The 23,814-nt window shown below is 36.4% G+C and overlaps 1 protein-coding gene across 3 annotated transcripts in view; it reads left to right on the top strand.

Annotated features, from left to right (window-relative positions):
* Window positions 1-23,814, top strand: part of PRKD1 (protein kinase D1) — a 365,049-nt gene that overhangs the window by 313,531 nt on the left and 27,704 nt on the right. For all 3 annotated transcript variants that reach the window (XM_025392896.1, XM_025392895.1, XM_025392897.1), the window contains 3 exons: window positions 420-472; window positions 2,967-3,039; window positions 5,255-5,361. In XM_025392896.1, the coding sequence (XP_025248681.1) occupies window positions 420-472; window positions 2,967-3,039; window positions 5,255-5,361 (233 nt within the window). The remainder of the gene's footprint in view (window positions 1-419; window positions 473-2,966; window positions 3,040-5,254; window positions 5,362-23,814) is intronic.

The following is a 23,814-nucleotide window of genomic DNA, read 5'->3' as shown; positions in this document are numbered from 1 at the left end:
CCTATTTTGGTGCTAAGCACTTTACATGAGATCTCTATTTTAATGCCTAATCCAATTCCAACAGGTAGACTTTAACGATTGGCCTGTTTTACAACTAAGGAAATCAGTGTCTCTCGAGCGAGATTAAGTTGTCCGAGCTTGTACCAAAGCTGTGAAGTAGCAAAGCCAGTATTTGAATCCAAGTCCTTCTGGCACCAAACCCTAAATTCACAGAATGTTATTTTTCAAAACCAAGTATGGTGAATATGTAATTTTGAAAAGAAATAAATATTCTAATGACATTTTCTTAGAAAACCCTAATTGCTGTGATTTATTTAAAACCACTTTTGCAGGACGATTTGTAAACATGTATTTACTTGTGTTGCTATCACATCTCTTACTGACTTTTTGTGTGCATATTGTTTTACATGCATTTCCAGGAGATATCTCTGTGAGTATTTCGGTATCAAATTGCCAGATTCAAGAAAACGTGGTAAGTAGGTACCTACTAATATAAAACTTGGTAATGTGATTACTGGAAAATAAAAGCATCATAAAATAGGTTTTAAAATTCATTTTAATTTTTTAGTAAATTTTGAAAAGCAAAATAGAATTTGGATATTTTTCTGTGATATTTTAGAAACATTAAATGATATAGATTTGTTTAGTAATTTTTTTATAATCAATTCTGTAATATAGAGTCAAATATCTGTTTATCTCAGCTAGGCAATTATAATGTGATGCCTGATTTCTCACATATTTGCCCTTCTTGGTACTGGAATTTTAATGGTTGATATTACACAGTAAAATAAATACAGCAGCAGAATAAGATAAATTTCTTGATTTGCATAAGTAGCTTAAAAATGCCATTGTTCTCATTCCTTAGTTGCTACCTGGAAGTGCTGTATTATGACAAGGAGTTGCAAATGCTCTTATAGTCACTTGTACACATCAAGGAGACTTTAAGAAAGTTGCATAAATCGAATCTTATGGGTTCTCATTTTAGCACCCTAGTCACCTGTGCCACGTAACTCCATCCTTGCAGCTTAGTTTTTGAAAATTGTAGATCAGCCATATTATGAAATATTTTACAGTCTGTCAAATGTTTGCTTTATTTGTTATATTTTATCCCTAAGGCAAGTAGCCAAAAAGTAATAAGGCCTTCTACCTCCTCCTGTGACCCAGACCCTTTTCTCTATTTTAACCTGCTGTACCTATGGCCAAAAGAATGCAGTTTACAGCTTATAGTTTATAAAAATTTGTTTAAAAAATTAACTTCATGAAACTCTATTCATCCTTACTTTATCTTTGAAGCCTACATTAAAGTGACATAAAGTAAACAGCCAAATACGAATTAGAGAGGACTAGGTAAACTTTATAGTGAAGGTTAGATAAATTCTTGTGCTGTCAATCATGAGATAGATTCCTAAAAAAATTTCTTTTCTGCAGACTCCTATTGCCTTTGCTTAGCCAGGGACATTTTAGGAAATGCAAGTTATTGTATAAGCCTCTTGGGAAATTCTTGATAGCTGTGGAGTTGTTCCACTCTCTTCAGCCACTGTTGTCTACTGAAAATTTTGGATCGGCCATTGAGTTATCAGAAAGCCTAAAGAACACTTCTCTTAGCAGATGAAGTAGCTTGAAATCAGAATAATAGAATAGTATTAATATTACTTGTCTTGTCCCTAGACAGCCTTGAACTCATCCTGTGGATACTTTGAAGAATCACAGGATGGAGACAACTTGTAGTTATTTTCTAGGGGGAAGAACAAAGGAAAAAGATAAGGATTTGTAGGATATGGAGAGGGTAGGATTTGATATTAAAGGACTTCTTTTTTTATTATACTTTAACTTCTAGGGTACATGTGCAGAATGTGCAGAAGGACTTAAAAAAAATAAAGTCAAGTATAAGGGTAGAAGATAGGTGGAAAATCCGATAGGATGTAATAGGAATATATAAAGGAAAAAAAGTATTACCTTGTGATTTCGTCAGCATGAAATCACAGACAATAAAACATAGATTTAAAAGATGCTTTATTTAACAGTTATTATTTCAAAGAGAAAGCATTAGACTTTTGGAACTTGTTAGCTCCGGAAGTGATGAAATTGGACGAGTTTAGCTACTTCACAGATGAGAATTTCATATGGGTTGCCATCCTTCTGCAGCCTCTCCAGCTCACTCACAGTGATTCAGCCTCCTCTTCCGTCACTTTAGGTTCATCTGCATGTGGGTGACTAATAAGGGAGCAACCTTTTCATTCTAGTCATACGGGGAGAAGTGGTTGGAATCAGGATTCACACAGACATGTGATTGGGAACCGTGATTATTTAATGACATTTCCAAATAGCCATCTCAACAGGCAAATATCTTTTTTAATACTTATAGTAAATCACATTGTATGGTTTTTAGTCATCTTTCTTTCTAATGAAACATATGTGCTAGCACATTAGAAAACTTCTGCCACTTAAGATCAGAACAGTTTTCATAACATTATGTTATTACATTAATTAAAGAGTGTGCTTTGAGGCCACACATGGTGGCTCACACCTGTAATCCTAGCATTTTGGGAGGCCAAGGCAGGCAGATCACGAGGTAAGGAGCTCCAAACCAGCCTGACCAACGTGGTGAAACCCTGTCTCTACTAAAAATACAAAAATTAGCTGGGCGTGGTGGTGCGTGCCTGTAATCCCACCTACTCAGGAGGCTGAGGCAGGAGAATCTCTTGAACCCAGGAGGTGGAGGTTGCAGTGAGCCGAGATTGCACCACTGCACTCCAGCCTGAGCAACAGAGCGAGACTCCATCTCAAAAAAAAAAAAAAAAAGAATGTGCTTTGAATATTACAGTCATCTCAGATTTCTAGCATTTCTGATTTATTTTAAAAATATTTAATGTTTATAATATATTTAATAAAATTGTATTAATTTTTAGGACTAATGTTTTGTTCTGCTTCATGTTTTTTTTTTTTCATTGGACTTGTACCTCTAGGACATCAGCACAGTATATCAGATTTTTCCTGATGAAGTACTGGGTTCTGGACAGTTTGGAATTGTTTATGGAGGTAGGTTATCTCACTGAGCATTTTTATGAACTTAAAGTTTTCGCTAGTTATATTTTTAAAAGCATATTTCCAGGAAAAACATAAAAGGGAAGACCTATGTGTATATATTTCTGTGTATCTTTCTGTGTTCTGTCTTTAAAAAAATTTTTTGAGATAGTTCCTACTTGGAAAATTGGTATATTTCTGTTTCGAAAGAGAAAGTTTCATACTCCCGAAAAACCTTTTTTCTTAATATAGACAAACTCTACACACAGTACTGAAGAAATTTGGAATATCAGACAAAATATTGAGAAACAAGGAAGTTATGATTTGTAAACAAATTAATTCCATTTTCTTTTGGCATACTTGATCAGAAGTCCATTCATGTTAGTAGACAAAACAAAATTTAACCTTCCAGTGTCTTTAACGATATATTTGTTTCCTGAAGGATTGAATTTTTTTTAATTTTTGAGGTGAAATATCAAGTCTTTACCTATTTTCTTTTTGTCAAGCTCTTTGGTAAGTTTATTACTCTAACTTCTGCTATTTTAGATTCCAGCCAGTTAAAGAATATTTTTCAAGTCTTTAAAAAATATTTAATATTAATGTTTTATTTGCCCTGTAAAATGACCTCATAACTTTCAGTTCCTTAATATTATCAGTAAGAAATTATTTCTTGTGGTGAAGTTGAGTGTTCTGATATAATCACAATGTTCCATTCAATTTTATTTATCACCATATAATATTGTACTTTTTAATTTAAAAAGTAATTAAGTTCTACTCTATTTTACAATGTAATGTTGAGTCTTATAAAATGCTCCAGTGATTTCTTTGATGAGAAACCTATCATGAGCCACTAACCATTGTACCATTTGTTAATGCATAACTGTATAATAGAGGGGACCGATTTGTTCAATTATTGCTCTACAGTATAATAGTTGCATGCCAAAAAAAATTATGGTAGATAGATCATGGTTAATATACATAACTGCACATCATATAGGGGTGAGACAAGGGTGACAAATGAGAGTAGAGAGACCACCAGATGCCACATAATTTGGGACGTCCAACACTGAAGACCAGGAATAGGAGGAGGCTGCCACATGGAAGACTGAAACTTTAAGATTAGACACAAATGGGGTAAAGTAGATGAGAAGAGTCTCCGAAGAGAGGTCAAGTACTACAGTGACGGAGGAGTAGAGACAAAAGAAGTTATGGCCTTGAAAAAAGTACTTGCAGGAAAATGGCTGAGTTGAAATAGAGACTGCAGTCAATCATAGAGTAAGAAATGATGTTAAGGAAGTAGAGAACATGAACACAAGCTGATTTGATAGTGAAGGAAAACAGTCTGGAAAGAGAAAGAATAGTGAGAGTAGGATATCGGGTGAGTGAACACTAGATTTACAAGTGTTGGAAAACTGGAATTTCAAGTTCGTTTGTATGTAACCAAAAAGTTTGAGTATTAGATCCAATTTCCATTTCTGTTTTCTGATTCATTTTCATTTCTTATTTTCAGATTCAGTTAACACTGCTACCTACCACAATATAGCAGTGTAGAAGTTAAGAACTTGGGGGTGCCCCGTAGAATTCCTGAAAAGTTTGTTGCAGTAGTTAAATAAGGTGTAATACACATAAAGGGCCTATTATGTGGTGATGATGATGATTATGATAAGTAACATTTTTTGAGTGTGCACAGTTACCAGGGTATTTTGTATACTTTATATGCCGCCTTTCATCCAATCTTCTCCTCACTGTAGATGAGGAACCTAGAATTCAGAAAGAGTGAGGGATTTGCTCAAGATCACATAGCTAATAAGTGGCAGAGCCAAGACTTTAATTCTTTCCCCTATAACATACATTATCTTATCAGGACTTTAAAATTATACTTTCTAAAGGGGAGTTAATTTGCTGGTGAAACAAATATTTTCTATATTAAGTAGCTCAATATTCTGTTTCTAAAACATATATTTTTGTGAAAAAATACCAGGCTGTTGATACATATAGCTTTTAATGCCCCAATTCTTTTGCGTTCTAAATTATGGCTAATTTTAAAGCACATATTTGATTTAGAATAATGAAATCTTTATATATATGTGTAAGTCAGTGCTCTTTAGAAATGTTAATTTATTCAGTGAAATATGTTTATCATTTCTTTAAATGTCCTTGCAAATTTTAGTGTTCTTTAAGATAGATCCTATTTAATAACATACTAATGCTCCCCTTTTTCATTTTAAAGGAAAACATCGTAAAACAGGAAGAGATGTAGCTATTAAAATCATTGACAAATTACGATTTCCAACAAAACAAGAAAGCCAGCTTCGTAACGAGGTTGCAATCCTACAGGTACTTCTTTGGTTCTCATTCAGGGGAGGGGCATGAAAATCCCTCATCCTTTACTTCTGCAAAGCGAAGACATGTTCTCTAAAAACCTGTGGCGTAAATACTTGGGAACACTTTAAAATAATTGAAATGGCAGATCAAGTATCAGAACTTGCCTGAATAGTGTCTTTCCTGAGTCTAGGCAGCAGTTGTTCTTTTTTATGTATTTAATTCTAGGTTTCAGTATATAATTAATATTCATTAAATGGGTAATATTTCAGCATTTACTCGTAGTGGACATGCTGAGACCATTTTATTTTATATTACAAATGACCTTGCTGTCATAAACACGTCTTCTTTGTGCTGTGATAATTATATGAATTGGGTGTGTAACTGTCAGCATATCAGTTACGGGAGTGAGATGTGTCTGAGAAGCAGATCATCTTGATGTTATTAATGCCCTCTTTGTCTCTCACTGTAAGCCTTTCATTTGACATCGAGCATGTCACTTAACTTCTCTCGTTAATAACAGTCCCTTTTTTCAAACCAGAATTTGATAATAAAATATATTATGCGATAAAGATTTTTGTCACCATTAAAATTTTTTTGCAGACCAAAGGGAAATAGAGCAGTTGTTTGCTAAATGTAGTCATCATGGCTATCTATCTAGGCTACTCAATTGAGATCATTGATAAGTTCCTATTTTTATATAACTGACATAATTTTTTACTTCTCATGCAAGCATGTCATGATTTTTAATTCCCAGTTTTAATGGACAGTTTTTTTCACCAAACAGAACATTTCATTTCTTCATTTATAGTTTCATTTAACTGCCATTTGTTGAGTTTCATATAATAAAAAGCTGAAAAAGATATGATTTCTGCCCTAAAGGAGCTCATGTACACAGAGACAGCCACAAATATTGCCTGCTATACAGAGAAAAATAACATAGACTTTTCTGGGACTTGGAATTTCTAAAGATGATGTTTTTGTGGCTCTAGACAACTAATGTAGCACAGAGAACTCACAATGCTGTCTGCTTACATGGGGAAGAAAAGAACCATGGATGTGAACATACTAATTAATGGATTCATGGCTTAGTGTCTGTTAATCAGTTACAAACAACTGGAACATTGAGGTGCAGATGACATCTGAAACTCTAGTAAATGACATCTTTCCTAACCTGGCCTTTGCACTTCCAGTGTCCACCTCACTGTGGTCTCCTGAAGGAAGATACTATTGCAGGGAAGGAATCCAGAGTCAGCATGTGTACAGGAGATATTTATTCTTCATTATACGATAGGAGAAGAGAGCTTCATGGTTAACATGGTTACATCTTTCTCTATTTTACTGCAATTGCAGAAAACTAACTAGATGTTGGGGTTCTAATTTTCTGTCTTGGCCTTTTAATTGGCTTTCCCCAAGTCTGTCAACACAGTATCAGCAACTGACTCCAGAGGTAGAAAAATAAAATACGGCCGGGCGCGGTGGCTCACACGTGTAATCCTAGCAGTTTGGGAGGCCGAGGCGGGCAGATCACCTGAGGTCAGGAATTTGAGACCAGCTTGGCCAACATGGTGAAACCCCATCTCTACTAAAAATACAAAATTAGCCGGGTGTGGTGGCAGGTGCCTGTAGTCCCAGCTACTTGGGAGCCTGAGGTAGAAGAGTCACTTGAACCTGGGAGGTGGAGGTTGCAGTAAGCCAAGATTATGCCATTGTACTCCAGCCTGGGCAACAGAGCAAGACTCCTGAAAAAAAAAAAAAAAAAGAAGCAAGGAAGGAAGGAGAAAAATACACCTGAAATGTAAACTACCTCCCAATTCCTCTTCTAAAACAGAGGTCCCCAGTCCCCGGGCCGTGGACCTGTAACTATACGTGGCCTGTTAGGAACTGGGCCACACAGCAGGAGGTGTGTGGTGGGCAAGAAAGCATTACCGTCTGAGTTCCGCCTCCTGTCAGATCAACAGCAGCATTAGATTGTCATAGGAGTGCAAACCCCATTGTGAACTGTGCAAGAAAGGGATCTTCTGGTTGTGCACTCATTATGAGAATTAAATGCCTACCCTCCCCCACTCCTGCCGCCCTGCTCCCCTGGAAAAATTGTCTTCCACTAAGCCCATCCCTGTTGCCAAAAAGGTTGGGGACCATGGCTCTAAAATATTAGATGCAGACAACTCAGATGCAATAAATATACATTTGGAAAATCTTCATCATAATAAGGTTTTCTAAAGAGTTTAGTTAGGTTGAAAGTCCAGTTCTGCTCCTAGAGCACACGAAAAGGTCAAACATCTCTGATAGCCTGAAATCTCAAAAGTTTCCGTTACTTATACTTAACCTCACTGCCCCTAACCATTCTTTGCCTTATTCATCAAACTAGTATTTATTGAGTACATATGATGAGCCAAGCACTGTTCTAGGTCCAGGAGATATAGCACGGACAAAGGCACACAGGTCTTTGCTGTCATGGGTCTTTAAATTGTATCACTCAGCTATGCTTAGTTATGCTGAGTTGGATATTTGCAACAAATTTATGTATTGAATTTTCAATCTCATAACCTGTACAATGGGTCATGTCTAGGCTTGGTTTAATTATATACAGATAGTAGGTTCAGTAGTTCATGCTTTATTATAAAACTGCCAATTATTTTAAAATATGTCCATCAAGAATAGGAAACTAATCATGTCTCCCAAATGAAAATAAACCAAGAAAGAAAAGAAAGAAAGAAAGAAAGAAAGAAAGAAAGAAAGAAAGAAAGAAAGAAAGAAAGAGAGAAAGAAAGAGAGAAGAGAAAGAGAGAGAGACAGAGAGAGAAAGAGAGAGTGAGACAGAGAGAGAGAGAGAAAGAAACCCTTTTGAACTCCTTTTTACCATTGTCAGATACATTAGTCTCTCAGGAAAGATAGTAATTCAGTATCCCAAGACAGTGAAGTTCAAGCTCACCTGTTTTGAGTCCTTGCTCATATATCACTCTCTACAGATACATGAGCACTATTCTAACACCCTATTTAAAATTACAGTCCAAACCCCCTTCTCCATACTTCTCTTACCCTGATGTTTTGTTTTCTGTAGCAGTTATCACTTTCTAACCTGCTATAGAATTATATTTATTATATTTGTTGCAAGTTCCTCTCACCACTGTCAACCTTGACCCTACCACTAGAATACACACTTCAGGGGGACAATTACCATTGATTTGTTTAATAATGTATCCCCACTGCCAGAAATTGTTCCTGGCATACATCAGCTGCTAAATAAATTTTTGTTGAATTAATTAATTAAAGTTGTACAGAAACACCATCTTATCATATAAAGTGACATTCATAGTATCCAACTAGGTAGCAAAAGGCTGGTTAGTTAGTTAGAAAGGATTATGTGTGTTTGCTCTGCAGAAACCCTCACTGTGTCATTTTATATTATTATTAAAACTAGAGCTCACCATCTTGCACCTGAAGAGATAAAATATTAATGAGGATGGGAGTGGGGGTTGGCTTCCAACTCACTAACTCTCATATGTTTAAAAAAAAAAAAAAAAAAAAAAAGTCCCATGATTGAAGTCAATTGAATGGAGAGGAAGATTTTCTTTTACTAATCTTGAGAAATAAAATTCTAATCCTCTGCATATAAATAGGTAATATCCAGAAGTATTTGGTGTGTTCTACTTTGTAGTCCTCTAGCTTATGGAAGCTGGTGCCCTAGTAGGGCCTAAGAAGTTTTGCCCTCCCCCTTCCTCCTCCTCGTTCTCCAGAGGCGACCTTGTGGGTTGAAATGCCAGTGGGGCAAAATCCTCCTCATTCAGCTCTGCTAGGTCCTCAGATCAAATTTTGATTTGTTTCTGTTCTTGTGAAAAAGCACCTGAGCTTGTAGAAGACTTCAAAGTTGTGTAAATAGGGAATGTGAGAAAAAGTAGAGCTCTCCATTTTTTTTTTCCATTTCATTTTCTCTGTATAACTTAGATGAAGGCCTTCCAAGATCTGATTTAATCATTAGAAAACTAAACTCATTAGATATTTTTGAATAATTGAAATTAAGGCAAGTCTAAGTGTTAATGGCATATCATTTATATCTCATACCATTTGGAATAGCTCTATTTTCATTATCTGTAAATACTTTGTTATTATTATGTTTCAATGGGTGTTAATTAATGTAGATATTGGCCAGGTGCACTGGCTCATGCCTGTAATCCCAGCACGCTGTGTGGCCGAGACAGCCAGATCACCTGAGGTCAGGAGTTTGAGACCAACCTGACCAACATGGTGAAATCCCATCTCTACTAAAAATACAAAAATATGGCCAGGTGTGGTGGTGCACACCTGTAGTCCCAGCTACTCAGGAAGCTGAGGTAGGAGAATAACTTGAACCCTCCAGGAGGCAGAGGTTGCAGTGAGGTGAGATTGTACCACTACACCCCAGCCTGGATGACAGAGTGAGACTCATCTCAAAACAAAAAAATTACTGTAGACATTCAGCTTATTTCATAACATTTCCATCATCCCGTGTATATTGTTTTTGAATTTTCTGTTATTCATTTCAAGATAAAAATAAAAGGATGTTTTATGATTTTTAAGGATATCACAGAAAAGTGACCTTCATAAGGACATGCAAATATATCTTAGAGCATTTAAAAGCTTTTTTTGTTTTTTGGGAGAAAGGGTCTTGCTCTGTCATCTCACTGGAATGCAGTGGCATGATCACAGCTCACTGCAGCCTTGACACAGGCTCAAGCAATCTTCCCACCGCGGCCTCTTGATTAACTGGAACTACAGGTGTGCCCCACTAGGCTTGGCTAATTTTTTTTTTTTTTTTTTTTTTTGGTAGAGACAGAGCCTCACAATGTTACCCAAGCTGGCCTTGAACTCCTGAACTTAAGCCATCCTCCCACCTCAGCTTCCCCAAATGCTAGGATTACAGGCATGAGACACCGCACCAGGCCAGTTAGAAGGTTAAAATCTGAAGCAAATAACACTAGTATGATATATTTTATGTATTTTATAATTTAAATCAACAGACTTACTCAGTCATAACTAATTTTTATTTTCTAATTTTAGAATATCACAGTGCATATGAAGGTTAAGAAAAATACATATACATAAAATTCTAATGGATTCACTAATATTTTTCCCCTTTTCTTGTATTGTAACTTTCATTTATTGATATAAGGAACAATACTAGAGCTCCTATTGATAATACATGAAAGCATTTTGGAATTTTAAAAGTACTGAATATAGAATAAATATAGAATACAGAATGTAGAAAAAATGAATTTTATGGTTCATAAATTATTCTCCTGTATTTATCTCATAAAATTACCTCCACTTTCCTGGTTTATATTCTCTTCTCATCCAAGTCTGTCTTCATTTAAAAACAGAACAATGGCTTACACCTATAATCCCTCTCAAAGTGGGAGGATCAGTTGAGGCCAGAAGTTAGAGACCAGCCTAGAGGTAACTCACAACTCACAATAGGAAAGACACAGAATCAACCTAAATGGCAAAAAATGGTAGACTGGATAAAGAACATGTGGTACACATATACCATGGAATACTATACAGCCATAAAAAAGGAGATCACGTCTTTGTAGCAACATGGATAGAGCTGGAGGCTATTATCCTAGGCAAACTAACACTGGAACAGAAAACAAAACACTGCATGTTCTCACGTATAAGTGGGAACTAAACACTGAGTACATGTGGACACAAAGAAGGGAACAGTAGATACTAGGTCCTACTTGAGGGAGGAGTATGGAAAGAGGGTGAGGTTTGAAAAACTACCTATTGAGTACTAATGCTTATTACCTGGATAATGAAACCATCTGTATACCAAACCCCTACAACACTCAATTCACATATATAACAAACACTATGAACCTAAAATAAAATATTTTTAAAAGGTGTGAAATATTCACATTAGCATTTTTGGTACTCAAATTCAAGGGAAGAAAACAGATCCCCCTCTAGAACCTCCAGAAAACAAGACAGCCCTGCCAACCCTTTGATTTTAGTCCAGTAAGACCCATGTTTGTTTTCTAACCCCCAGACTGTAAGATAATAAATCTGTATTGTTCAATAAAAAATTAAGTCGGTGTGGTAGTATGCACCTGTAGTCCTAGCTACTTGGGTGGCTGAGGCAGGAGGATCACTTGAGCCTGGGAATTCAAGGCTGCCATGAGCTATGATCACACCACTGCAGTCCAGCCTGTGCAACAGAGTGAGACCTTGTTTCCTGGAAAAAAGCCATAAACGATAACAACAAAGTGTGGTCTTGATTTGTCTAGGCTGCCTCTCATAGCTATGGTCAAATCTCTGCCACACTTCAAATTTGTACTCTGCTCTTCTTTCATTTCTTGTTTATAAATTCCCCTCTTGTCATTGGTTTCTACACCTTTCTTAAAGAAAATACACGACAATGCATGGCTTCTTTTTTTTTTCTTTTTCTTTTTTTTTCTTTTTTTTTTTTTTTTTTTGCCATACCCTTGATTTCTAAGGCTCATTCCTTCCTTTTTAAATCTCTCTTCTCACTTCATCCCTGTACTTACCAGAACCAACTTTTCCTTCCTTGCTAACTCCTCTATCTTCCTAAACTTCTCCCTCCATTTATCTAAAGGATTTACACACATTCGAAGCTCATTCCCAGAGTGTGGTCATCCATTTTGAGAGAGTCACCTGTCATCTCTTAGGCCATTCCTTAATACAGCTCTTGAGTCCAGTCCTCCACAGGCACTTCAGTCTCACTTTCCATCCTTAGGACATCTCCACTTTGCTGTGCTGCCCCCACCCGAACCCAATCAGCCTAAAGCCAAACATGTGACCCTAATGTTTTTCCCCACAAGATATTCTCTCCCTTTGTGTATTTTTCTATCATTCTTCCAATTTCTCAAGAAGACAAGAACTCTTCCTTCAATTAATGAAAATATTAAGTCATTCGACAGTACCTGTGAAGCCTTTCATTCCTTTATACAAAGTGATTTGCTGGGCCTTCGGGCCATATAAACATTAATAAAACCCTTTAAAATGTTGATACTCTGGGCAGTCAGATACGAGTAGTTAGAAGTCAGAATCGTTGTGGAAGCACAGGGGAAGAAGTCATGGATTACCACAGATTCAGGGAGAGCTTCGAAGAGAAGCCTGGCATTGGCAAAACCTGGAAAGATTCATGCGGTTTTCATAGGCAGAGAAACGGTGGAAAGGGTCATTAGGCCAAGCAACCACCTCAGCAACATAAACAGTTTTGAAAAGCTGAGCAGAAAACTTTGGATTATTTTATAAGAGTGATCTTCAAACATTTTTCTTCATGTGCTCTCAAAAAGAATTCTGAAAACTTTGTACCTCCTTGTGTATTTTTAAGTTGGCATCTAGAACTATTTTGTCAAAAATTGTTTTAATTTTCTAGTGGATGGAAAATATTGGTATTCCACAATAAAGCTGTCATATCACTCCTTTAAATGTACACATTATAATATAAATATTACAGACATTTGATACCCTTTATCAACTATTTTTTAAAATACGTGAATAGGCTTTTCTTTAACAACAGTACATTTTGCAACATTCCGTGTTTTCCTTGAGCCTATTCCACTTTCCCCACAGAATTATATTTCAATTTAATGAGTTTTTATACTTTGAAGTCTTTTCTTGCCCTACTTTTCATAATTCTTGGCAATAAAAATATGTGTATATCGGCTGGGTACGGTGGCTCCGGCCTCTAATCCAAGCACTTTGGGAGGCTGAGGCGAGCAAATTGCCTGAGCTCAGGAGTTCAAGACCAGCCTGGGCAACATGGCAAACCTTGTCTCTACTAAAAATACAAAAAAAAAAAAGTAGTTGGGCGTGGTGCCACATGCCTGTAGTCCTAGCTACTCAGGAGGCTGAGGCAGGAGAACCTTGGAGGCGGAGATTGCAGTGAGTCAAGATCATGCCACTGCACTCCAGCCTGGGCGACAAAGCAAGACTGTGTCTCAAAAACAAAAGTACATGTGTGTATTTTTAAATTTCTTGATGGCAACATTTTAAATGTTTAAAATATTCTCCATGATTAATTTATTATCATAACTCTTGTCACTTATTACTTATATAACTATATAGATATTATTCAGCAAGATAAATATTCTGTAAATCTTTATGCTTGTATAACATAAAAATTAAAATATCACTGGAAATGCATTATTTAATGAAATTGATTTAAATTTAGTTCATAAATTGGTGAGTGAACATTACTTGTTACTCAAATGAGACAGGGTTCAGAAATAATTTTATTCCTTTTTTTAAAATATAGGAGCTGAGTTGTAAAAAAAAGAAAAACCTCAGTGATTTATATTTATCTTCAGAAGTTCATTTTAATCCTCCCTCTGTTTATAAATCCATTAAATCCTTCTTTACTATTGTTGAAAGCCTGAATTAGAAACTAAGTTGCAAAAGAATTGATTTCCAATTCATTAGGGTCATTCACTTCATACCAACACAGTATTTCAAATTTTCCCATTATTGTTCTCCCCATGGAAGAAAGTATTTTTCTCCCCATAGCAAAGCACCATAGTAATATTTGGAATGTATGACATCCATGCCTTCCTTTTAGAAAACTGGAGAAAAATCATCATGAAAGCAAACTTGGGGATGGAAAATTTTCAGACCACAGGATATTCTTAGACAGATCTGTATTAGAAGAGTATGTGTGGACTGTTAGGATTCATTCATGCATGTGTTCATTCAAAGTATAATTATTGAATGGCCAGCATGTTCCACATAGTAGGGATACAAATGTAAACAAAACAGATTTTCTTAAAACCATCTCTGTGCTCACATATCTCGTAAAAACTCCTTTTTTCTCCAAGAGTATGCCTTCCTTAGTTTGGAGACTGCTTTGGTGGGACAAAGCCTGCAATGAGACGAGGAAATGTTAGTTCATGGAGAACCTTTGATATGTTACCAAGTCAGTTGGATTTTATTATGCCTGGGCAATGATGAATTATTGAAAAGTTTTCAAAAAGAAATTGTTATGATCAGATCAGTGTTTTGGGTTTATGTATTACAGAGAAGAAAGTTTAAAGGCAAGAAAAAATTTTAAGTGGGATGGAGCTGAACATGCCTTAGCATAAAGCTGGCCCCTGGTAGGCACTCAGGAAACATTTGTTGAATGAAATATGTAGCCACAACTGAGGGAACCAGGGGATACAGATTTGCAGGGCATGGCAATAAGAGAATAAAGCATTTCTTACCATCATTCTTTTTTTGTCTAAAAAACATAGTAACTTGTCTTCATGGAACAAGATTAAATATATATCTTCTGGATGATCAGGAGTAAGTAGAGAGGAGATAATTATGACAGAAAACCAGAGAATAATCTTGCTAAGTCTGCACGGGAAAATGAAAATTTTTGGAAACTAGAGACTTCTTTTTAAATCATAAAGAAATCAATTATTTCTCTAGAGGAAAATGTGCAAAATGTGGATGCTTTCTCTTTCAGTGTGTATTGAGATGCTGGTTTATATTTCTGTTGTTTCATCTAATTTGTACTATATTTCTTCAAATATTTCTTTCCTTGCGTTTTATTACATGAAGAATTTTTATGAAACTGTTTCTATAGGCAAGACATGTTTTGGAGCTCTAAGGAGCTCTTACTGTCTTTTGCATGTTCCAAAAATAAAGTGTATAGGTTTTATATATATATATATATATATATATATATATATATATATATATATGTCTAAAATAGAGAAAAACAACTATCTATTATAAGAAAAAGAAAATTAATTTAGAAAATTTTCCAGATAGATATTCTGTTAGAAGTTAAGTCATAGTGAAAAGTTAAGTGTCAAAAGGCTAGGTTTCAAGTAAAAATTTTCCGTTTTTTAGTAAATCTCTTTCAACCTTGGTTTCCTTAACTGTGCATTAGAAATCATGCTGACTTGGTCTATTTCCTTCATAGGAGTTTTTGGGGACTAAATTAAATCCTATCTAAAACATTTTTAAAATCATTATTTCCCAGTATATTTTTCAAAGAACACTAGTCTTTTGAGCTCCTTCATAGAAGGGGTGAAAACACATTTTTTCATCAAGAAAATTTGGAAAATGTTGTATATGTTGTGTATGGAAAATGTTCTAAGACTCGTGTCTTAGAAGTAAACATAGCCTTTTACTTATTAACAATTCTGAGAAATCCCATAATTGGAAACTTGTTTAACTTTAAGAATATGTTAGTTAAACTCATTTTGCCACAGAAGCTTATACAGATGTAAGGTATTACCATTTGACTTTTTGCACATACTATTCTGTCATCTAACCTTGTCCAGTAGACCCTACATGCTCACTTTAGTTACCATTATCTGGTATATAACACATCTGAAGGATTATGTGTCTGCACACATTATTTAACACATCATGGAATGTTATGCTTTTTGGTGTGCTGACATCTAAATGTAGAAGCTATACTACAGTAATAGGATTTGTCAAAAATTACACTTAAAATCTAATGCCAAGCCTAGATTGGATTTTTGTGTTACTGTTTCCAGCCAGGTAGATTAACAGGAAATAAAAAGTTTTCCATAGGTGTCTTCATTTCCAGACATTTCATGCCAAGTAGAAGAAAAATCCAAATATTTGCTTCATTTTTCAATTTTTGTAAACAATTAAACAGCTTCATGTAGATTCCAGTGGTTTTTATTTTTTGGTAATAATTCACACTTTTAATATTCTGTGTCTCCTAAACACAAACCCAATAATAGTATGAAGGGAAGGGGGTCATACTTGAAGAATGGAATGTTTATTAACACCACATTTTTAGAAATGAATTAGTCAGTCATTAATTTTCTGTTTTTATGGCCTTTTTTTTTTTTTTTTTTTTTGCTGTTTTTCCAACATTACACTCTTTTGACCTTGGTTGGGAGTTAGAAGGTGGGAACTGGGATGCATGCATACAAGATCCTTGCTATGTGAATCTTTCTTGAGTTCTCACTCCCCCCACCCCGAAAATTACAGTATCGAATTCAAGCATCTACAGGCATTAATGCCAATGATTCCTCAGTGTATGAGTCCAGATGATGGGCTTAGAGCATCTAGATTTCACTGAGGTTTTATTGTTTCTTTTATTTAAAGTGATGTTTTTAAAAGACTTTATTTTTTAGAGCAATTTTAATGTCACAGCAAAATTAAGAGGAAGGTACAGTGATTTCCCATATACACCTTGCCCCCACACATGTATACCTTCCCCCCCTATGAATCTCCCCCACCACAGTGGTACATTTGTTACAGTGGATGAACCCACCTTAACAAATCATAATTACCTAAAGTCCATAGTTTACATCATGGTTTACTCTTGATGTTGAACTTTCCATGGGTTTGGACAAATGTATAATTACATATATCCATCATATAGTATCGTACAGAGTATTTTCCTTGCCTTAAAAGTCGTCTGTGCTTCACATATTCAACCATCCTTTAGCACAACCCCTGTCAGCCACTGATCTTTCTATTGTCAGCATAGTTTTCTCTTTTTGTCTTTCCAGAATGTCACATAGCTGGAATCACATAGTATGTGGCCTTTTCAGGTTGCTTTCTTTCACTTAGTAATATACATTTAAGTTTCCCCCATATTTTTTCATGGTTCAAGAGTTCAGTTCCTTTTAGCACTGAATAATATTCCCTGGATGTACCACAGTTTGTTCATTCACCTACTGAAAGACATCTTGGTTGCTTCCAGGTTTTGGCAATTATCTCTGCAGGTTTCTGTGTGAATGTAAGTTTTAAACTTCTTTGGGTAAATACCCAGAAGTATGATAGTATATTAAGTATATGTTTGGTTTTGTAGGAAACTACTAAATTGTCTCCCAAAGTTGCTGTACCATTTTATATTCCCACCAGCAATGAATTAAAGTTCTTGTTACTCCACATCCTTGCCAGCATTGGGCCTTGTTGGAGTTCCAGATTTTGGCAATTCTAATAGGTGTGTAATAGTATCTTACTGGTATTTTATTTTGCATTTCCCTGATGACGTCTGATATTGAGCAACTTTTCATATACTTATTTTCCATCTGTATAGCTTCTTTGGTGAGGGGGGTCTGTTAAGGTTTTTGGCCCATTTTTTAATCTGGCTGTTTGTTTTCTTGTTGTGTTTTAGTAGTTCTTTGTATATTTTAGATAATAGTTCTATATCACAAAGACATTTGTGTCTTTTTCGAATATTTTCTCCCAGTCTCTGGCTTTTTTCTCATTTTCTTGATTGGTTTTGTTTTTAAAATTTTCCATTCATCTTTTCTGAAGGATGCCTGGTGATGGGTAGAAAATGTCAAATATTTTTATACTATTTCTATGTGGAAAAGTCAAAAAAGGCTAGAAAAAATGAAAGATGATGAAAGAGTATTTATAAGTGTTGCTTTCTGCATACTCCTCTCACCCCTCTACATTTAGCTACTTCTCCTTTTATAGGGAAAAGAGAGGACTCATTATATTTATCATGTGTCTGCAGCAATCCTGGATCTAAATCTAGATTGAATCATTTCTAGAATGTATGAAATGAAGAGTGACTGTGAGGTGTGTGGATAGGTTTTTGAATATACATGGATGTTGGCCGGGCATAGTGGCTTATGCCTATAATTTCAGCACTTTGGGAGGCTGAGGCAGGCGGATCACTTGAGGCCAGGAGTTCGAGACCAGCCTGGGTAACATAGTGAAACCCTGTCTCTACTAAAAATACAAAAAAAAAAAAAAAAAACCTAGGTGTGGCGGTGCTCTCTTGTAGTCCCAGCTACTTGGGAGGCTGAAGTGGGAGAATTCCTTGAGTCTAGGAGGCGGAGGTTGCAGTGAGTGGAGATCACAACACTAAACTCCAGCCTGGCTGACAGAGCAAGACTCTGTCTCAAAAAATTAAAATATATATATATATGTATATGTATAAATATATATATATGTGTATATATATATGCACACACACACAGATTAGTCTTCAAGTGATTTATTTTGCTATGCAAACATTGAATTGGTCCTCATCTCTCCCCAGCACTTGGGGCCAATTTTACTTAACAGAATGCACAATACTACAACTAATTTAGGATGAAAACATTGTAATCATACTTTGTGCATTATAAGCTAGCCACCTCAAAGTTGACTCCCTTTCTATATATGAGGGCACAATATATATGTTGTCATTAACAGTTAATGGAGATGCTTCAACTTCAACTTACTATTTTTTCTACAAAATTTTGAACTGTATTAAACCAGGATAAATCTCTGCTAATTAGTGGCACAAGAAAAGTAGAATTATACTCTAGTTCCAATGGATGGTTTGAGCAAACTGTTCTCAATAGGAGTGATGTGAGAATTTCTGAATTCTCAGAGTCCAGTGAGTTAAATTTGATCATGACCTCATTGATATAACAGTCAACCAGTGACACCTGTTCACAAGAGGGTAGATTGTTCTATTTGGTCTTGTCGAAGTCATGTCGTGTGCATTTATTCCTCTGACAGTACGTATTAACATAATTTGTTCTAAGTTAATATCAATGTGAATTTCTAAAATACTGTAGATGAAATTTCTCAAAACATGCTACCCCCGAAAAGATGATTAATGAAGAATAATCCTGTTTTAATTGTAAACTTTTTGCCAGCCAAAGATGAAATGGGGATGTGTTCATAGGCAATAACCAAATGACCTCTGTTCTCACTTTAGACCAGGAGAACTTCCATGTGATACAACACACAGGCTTTCCCTTAATTGACCTCAGAGTAGAAGCACCTCTGCCATCACTGAGCTCTGAAAACACAGCAAGGTACCCCATGATGGGAAATAATTATGTTATTATAGTAAAACATCTTCATAAGTAAGTTATATAGTATCCTGAAAATACCTTAGGGTTAGCAACAAGAAAAAAGGGAGAAAAGTAACCATCCTTGAGAAAAATGTATAATTTGGGCTTCATATTTTTAATTATCTGAGAAAAAGCAGCCTACTTTTCCCATTCCCTTTCATTCATCTTTCCCTTACATAACTGCATAAGAATAAAATAAAAGATTTTTATGTTAGTATAAAATATTAATGAACTATAATGGTAATATGTAAGTTGGGCAAGATTTTAATACCTGAAAGTTTATTTTTCTTTCACTAAATGAGGATTAAGTATGAGTATTCTTTTTGTTTTGTTTTACTGGTATCCTTTTGTTCTTTAATTTGTATTATTTGAAATGATTACAATTTCCAATAAAATATGAAGCCTTATACATCTTCACAAATAAAGATACTGTCTTCCATCTGAAGATACATCAAAAGAAAAAAAGCAAGGTGTGAAAAAGTAGATGCATCCGGATTGGCAGATACATGGATGTCTTTATAGTGTTCACTTTACTTTTGAGTATATTTGAACATGTTCATTTATAAATAATATAACTAATAAATAAATCTTATTACAGTTGTTTGTGAACTCTTTCCCTCAGTTCCAAAGGACAAAGACTCCTGCCCTAGAATTGAGGAATGTGTTAGGCAGACCAAATCGTGGAGACTTTGTATGGTGTGGTAGGCAGAATGCTCTCCCACCCACCCCCGCACCGCCAAAGATGTCTGCACCTTAATCTCTGGCACCAATAAATATGTTACCTGCGGTGGCAAAAGGAGCTTTACAGGTATAATTAAAGTTGCAGACTTTATAATAGGAAGAGTCATTTGGATTATTCAGGTGTGATCAATCTAATCACATGAGCCCGTAAAAGCAGAGCACCTTCTCCCACTGGAGGCAGAAGAGATGCAGTAGTCACAAAGATTCGAAGTGTGTGAAGGACTCCACGCACAGTAGCTGGTTAGATGTGGGGAGCAACATCATGAGGAATTCAGGCAGCTTCAAGGAGCTGAGACAGACACTTGGCTCACAGCCAGCAAGGAAACAGGGACCTCACCCCTGCAGCCCAAATAACTGGATTCTGTCAACAACCTGAGTGAGCTTGGAAGCGGTTCTCCCCCTCAGAGCCTCCAGATAAGAGAGCAGCTTGCCAACAACTTGATTTCTGTCTAAGAAACGCAGACCAGTCAAAACAGCTGAGCTCACCAGACTTCTGACCTACAGAACTGTGAGCTAATAAATTTGTTGTTTAAAAAAACACATACACAGTAAGGGGAAAGACAGGGATTGACTAACTAGAAGGTGCGAGTCTGTGGCAGTTCATACTTAATCTGATACAGCCTCTGTTGGGTGAAAGGCTAAAGGAAGTTTTCTTCTCTGTGGCTTACTGTAAACTCTCAGTTATCAAGCTAAAGAGGGACATTGGGCCCAAATCATTTTTAAATGCCATAATATTTACCCAGTAATAATAACTAACCCTTACTATGTGCCAGGCACAATTCCAAGTATTTTGTTACATTAACTAATAAGACCTGACTATGTTATGAGTTGACACATTATTATCATCCTATTTTATATAAGAATTGGAAGCACCTCAGAGAGTTTAGATAACTCACCTGAAGGCAGAAGCTGGGAAGAGGCAGAGCTGGAATTCAAACTCAGGCCATCTGTCTTCAGAGAACTTGCTCCTGAAACTAAGCTCCAGGTCTCCAGGCTTTTGCTTGTAGTCATACCTGTTCTGGGTTAAATAAAAAAATAAGAGGAGTTGAAAGACCTTTTCTAAGTAAGAAGTAAAAGAGGTACAGTGACCATTATCATCTGAATAGCCCATTTTCAGTTCTTTATTCTCATTCTCAGGACAATGATGGAATCATAGTAATGTTTTCACAATGTAAAGGAGGGTTGGCATGGAGGGAAGGGAATATCCTGACTGTGCTACTACTTTGCTTATCTCTTGTTGATAACTGTTTCCTGGTGGCTTTTGAGAATGATCTGAATCTAAAGTATCTCCTTATTAAGAGCAGATATTAAACAAATACCAGTCTCCTAGATAGTAGGAAAATCATGTTTCTTCCTATCAAAGATGTTGAAATCTTAAAAAACACTGATCAAAACTGGTAGATTTTGAGGGGGTTGTACCTAGAAAGTGAAAGAGACTGTCTTTATCATATCCTTGGTTCTAGGGAAATCGTTGCAACTCATCAGTGGTGGCATCTCTCAGAGTCACATCCATATTATTAGTATTTATCAAAAAAGTCATTACTGGCCAGGTGCAGGGTGGCTCATGCCTGTAATCCCAGCACTTTGGGAGGCCGAGGCCAGCAGATCACTTGAGGTCAGGAGTTCATGACCAGCCTAACTAACATGGTGAAACCCCATCTCCACCAAAAATACAAAAATTAACCACACGTGGTGGCAGGCACCTGTAATCCCAGCTACTCAGGAGACTGAAGCAGGATAATCACTTGAACCCAGGACGGGGAGGCTGTGGTGAAGTGAGACTGTGCCACTGCACTCCAGCCTGAGCAAGAGTGAGAATCTGTCTCCAAAAAAAAAGTCATTACTTATGAGCATATTTGTCATCAGAATCCTGAAATTTCCTACTAACAGATTTAAGAGAACTCAACTAAAAAGCCATGTACTGTATTTTTTTCTGAAGAGAGGCTGTCACCATATATCATATTTGATGCAAAATGTACTGTCACTAAGTATGTCAAACATGTACTAGCATATCTAAAAGCCATGGAAATCTTAAAGAATATTATTCACTTAATGAAAAGTAAGGAGAAGTAGAGACTCTTCATCTTTCAATCAAATTTAACAAACTTGTGTTGAATATTTAGTATGTACCAGTCCACTAGACTTATACTGACTGGGAATACAAAATGATAAATTATAGCCCTTATGGAGCTTGTAGTCTTGTAAGTAAGACAAATAGGTCCACCAATAATCAAATATGATAGGATAAGTGTTACGAAAGGGGATTATAGCAAAGAGTGAGAGTAGAGAGACATCCAAGACAGACTGGGAGAGTCAATGAAAGCTACCTGACAGCTGAATATTCACACCAGACAAATGTTCGTGTTCAGGCTGAAGGGTAGTATGTATGAAAACATAGAAAGGAGAGAGTGTGGCTTGGAATAAAAATGGTTTTAGGGTGGCAACAAAAAGGGTGGATATTTGGGTGAAGAAGAGAAGAAGCTGGAGAAATACTTCAGCAGAAAGAGAAAAAGGAGCTGACATTGAAGTGTTTCATATGCCTCACTAAGGGTAGGCACCTTATCCAGATGTTGGTGGTGATTCACTTCTGGGCTTGAAGCAAGATGGTAACATCAGAATCACCTTTGGGAAGATCACAGTGGCAGCCTTTTGAAGAATGGGTTGGAGAACAAGACCTAAGGCAAGATCAGTTGGGATGCTGTAGCAGATCCCTAAAAAAGAGATGAGGGCTCAAACCAGGCAGCAGTGGTGAGGATGAAGGTAAGGGGTCAGTGTGAGAGATGAAGGAAGTGGGCTCTATTAGTTTTAGAGACCAGTGGGTTGTTGGAAATGAAAGAGAAGTTAGCATTTAGGATGAGCTCAAGGTTGCTGACCTAGGCGATTCACCATTCACCAACTGAAGAAATACTAGAAGAGTAAGTTTGGGTGGAGAGACACTGATTTCATTCTTGGACCTCTTTCATTTAAATGAACATACCCAAAAGACAATTGAATATAAGACTGTGGAATTTAGGAGATCTTACTATATCAATGTGGGTATCATCTTTAACAAGTACTTTTATAATTGTCTGTTCTCTGCAAGATGACTTTTTAGTCTCTATCAGGTAAGTATAGTCTATTTCCCTTTAATGAGGTATTAAAGTATTGTGATTTCTAATACCATGACATGAAGCATAAATTATAAGAGACTGTAATTAGAAAATGGATAAGAAGGTATGCTCTTCTCTTGACCCTGGCAAACTGGCAGGAATGAGAGTCAACAAGGCCACTGCTTCAGTACTGTACCTCATGCCCCCACCCATTCCATTGTGTAATGGAATATTCTTCCTTCTGATTTGCATGCCATTTAGAGTTTAGATCCTAGGCTCATCACATTTTTATTTAGTTTTTCTATCTCATTATGAACTAAGTCAGTTTGTTCTTTGACAGAAAATTAGTCAGAAGTCCCCATATTAAGACTGCACTGCTCCTAAAGACCTGTTGAAAAGATAGGTTGAATCTAATTCTCCTCTATCCTACCTCTCATATGTTTGAGTAGAATAATCCTAAAGATAGAAGGTGGAAACTACATATATGGAATAAATTATAAACTCTAGATTTACAATAAAGCAACAATGTTAGACTTAAAAAATATTAGTACTTAGATATCAATATTAAAGAATATGGCCGGGCGCGGTGGCTCAAGCCTGTAATCCCAGCACTTTGGGAGGCCGAGACGGGTGGATCACGAGGTCGGGAGATCGAGACCATCCTGGCTAACACGGTGAAACCCCGTCTCTACTAAAAAATACAAAAAACTAGCCGGGCGAGGTGGCGGGCGCCTGTAGTCCCAGTTACTCGGGAGGCTGAGGCAGGAGAATGGCGGGAACCCGGGAGGCGGAGCTTGCAGTGAGCTGAGATCCGGCCACTGCACTCCAGCCTGGGCGACAGAGCGAGACTC

This window comes from Theropithecus gelada, chromosome 7b (genome assembly GCF_003255815.1).
Source record: "Theropithecus gelada isolate Dixy chromosome 7b, Tgel_1.0, whole genome shotgun sequence".
NCBI lineage: Eukaryota > Metazoa > Chordata > Mammalia > Primates > Cercopithecidae > Theropithecus > Theropithecus gelada.
Note: the sequence above shows the minus strand (reverse complement) of the source record. Positions and strands in the feature narration are given on the sequence as shown.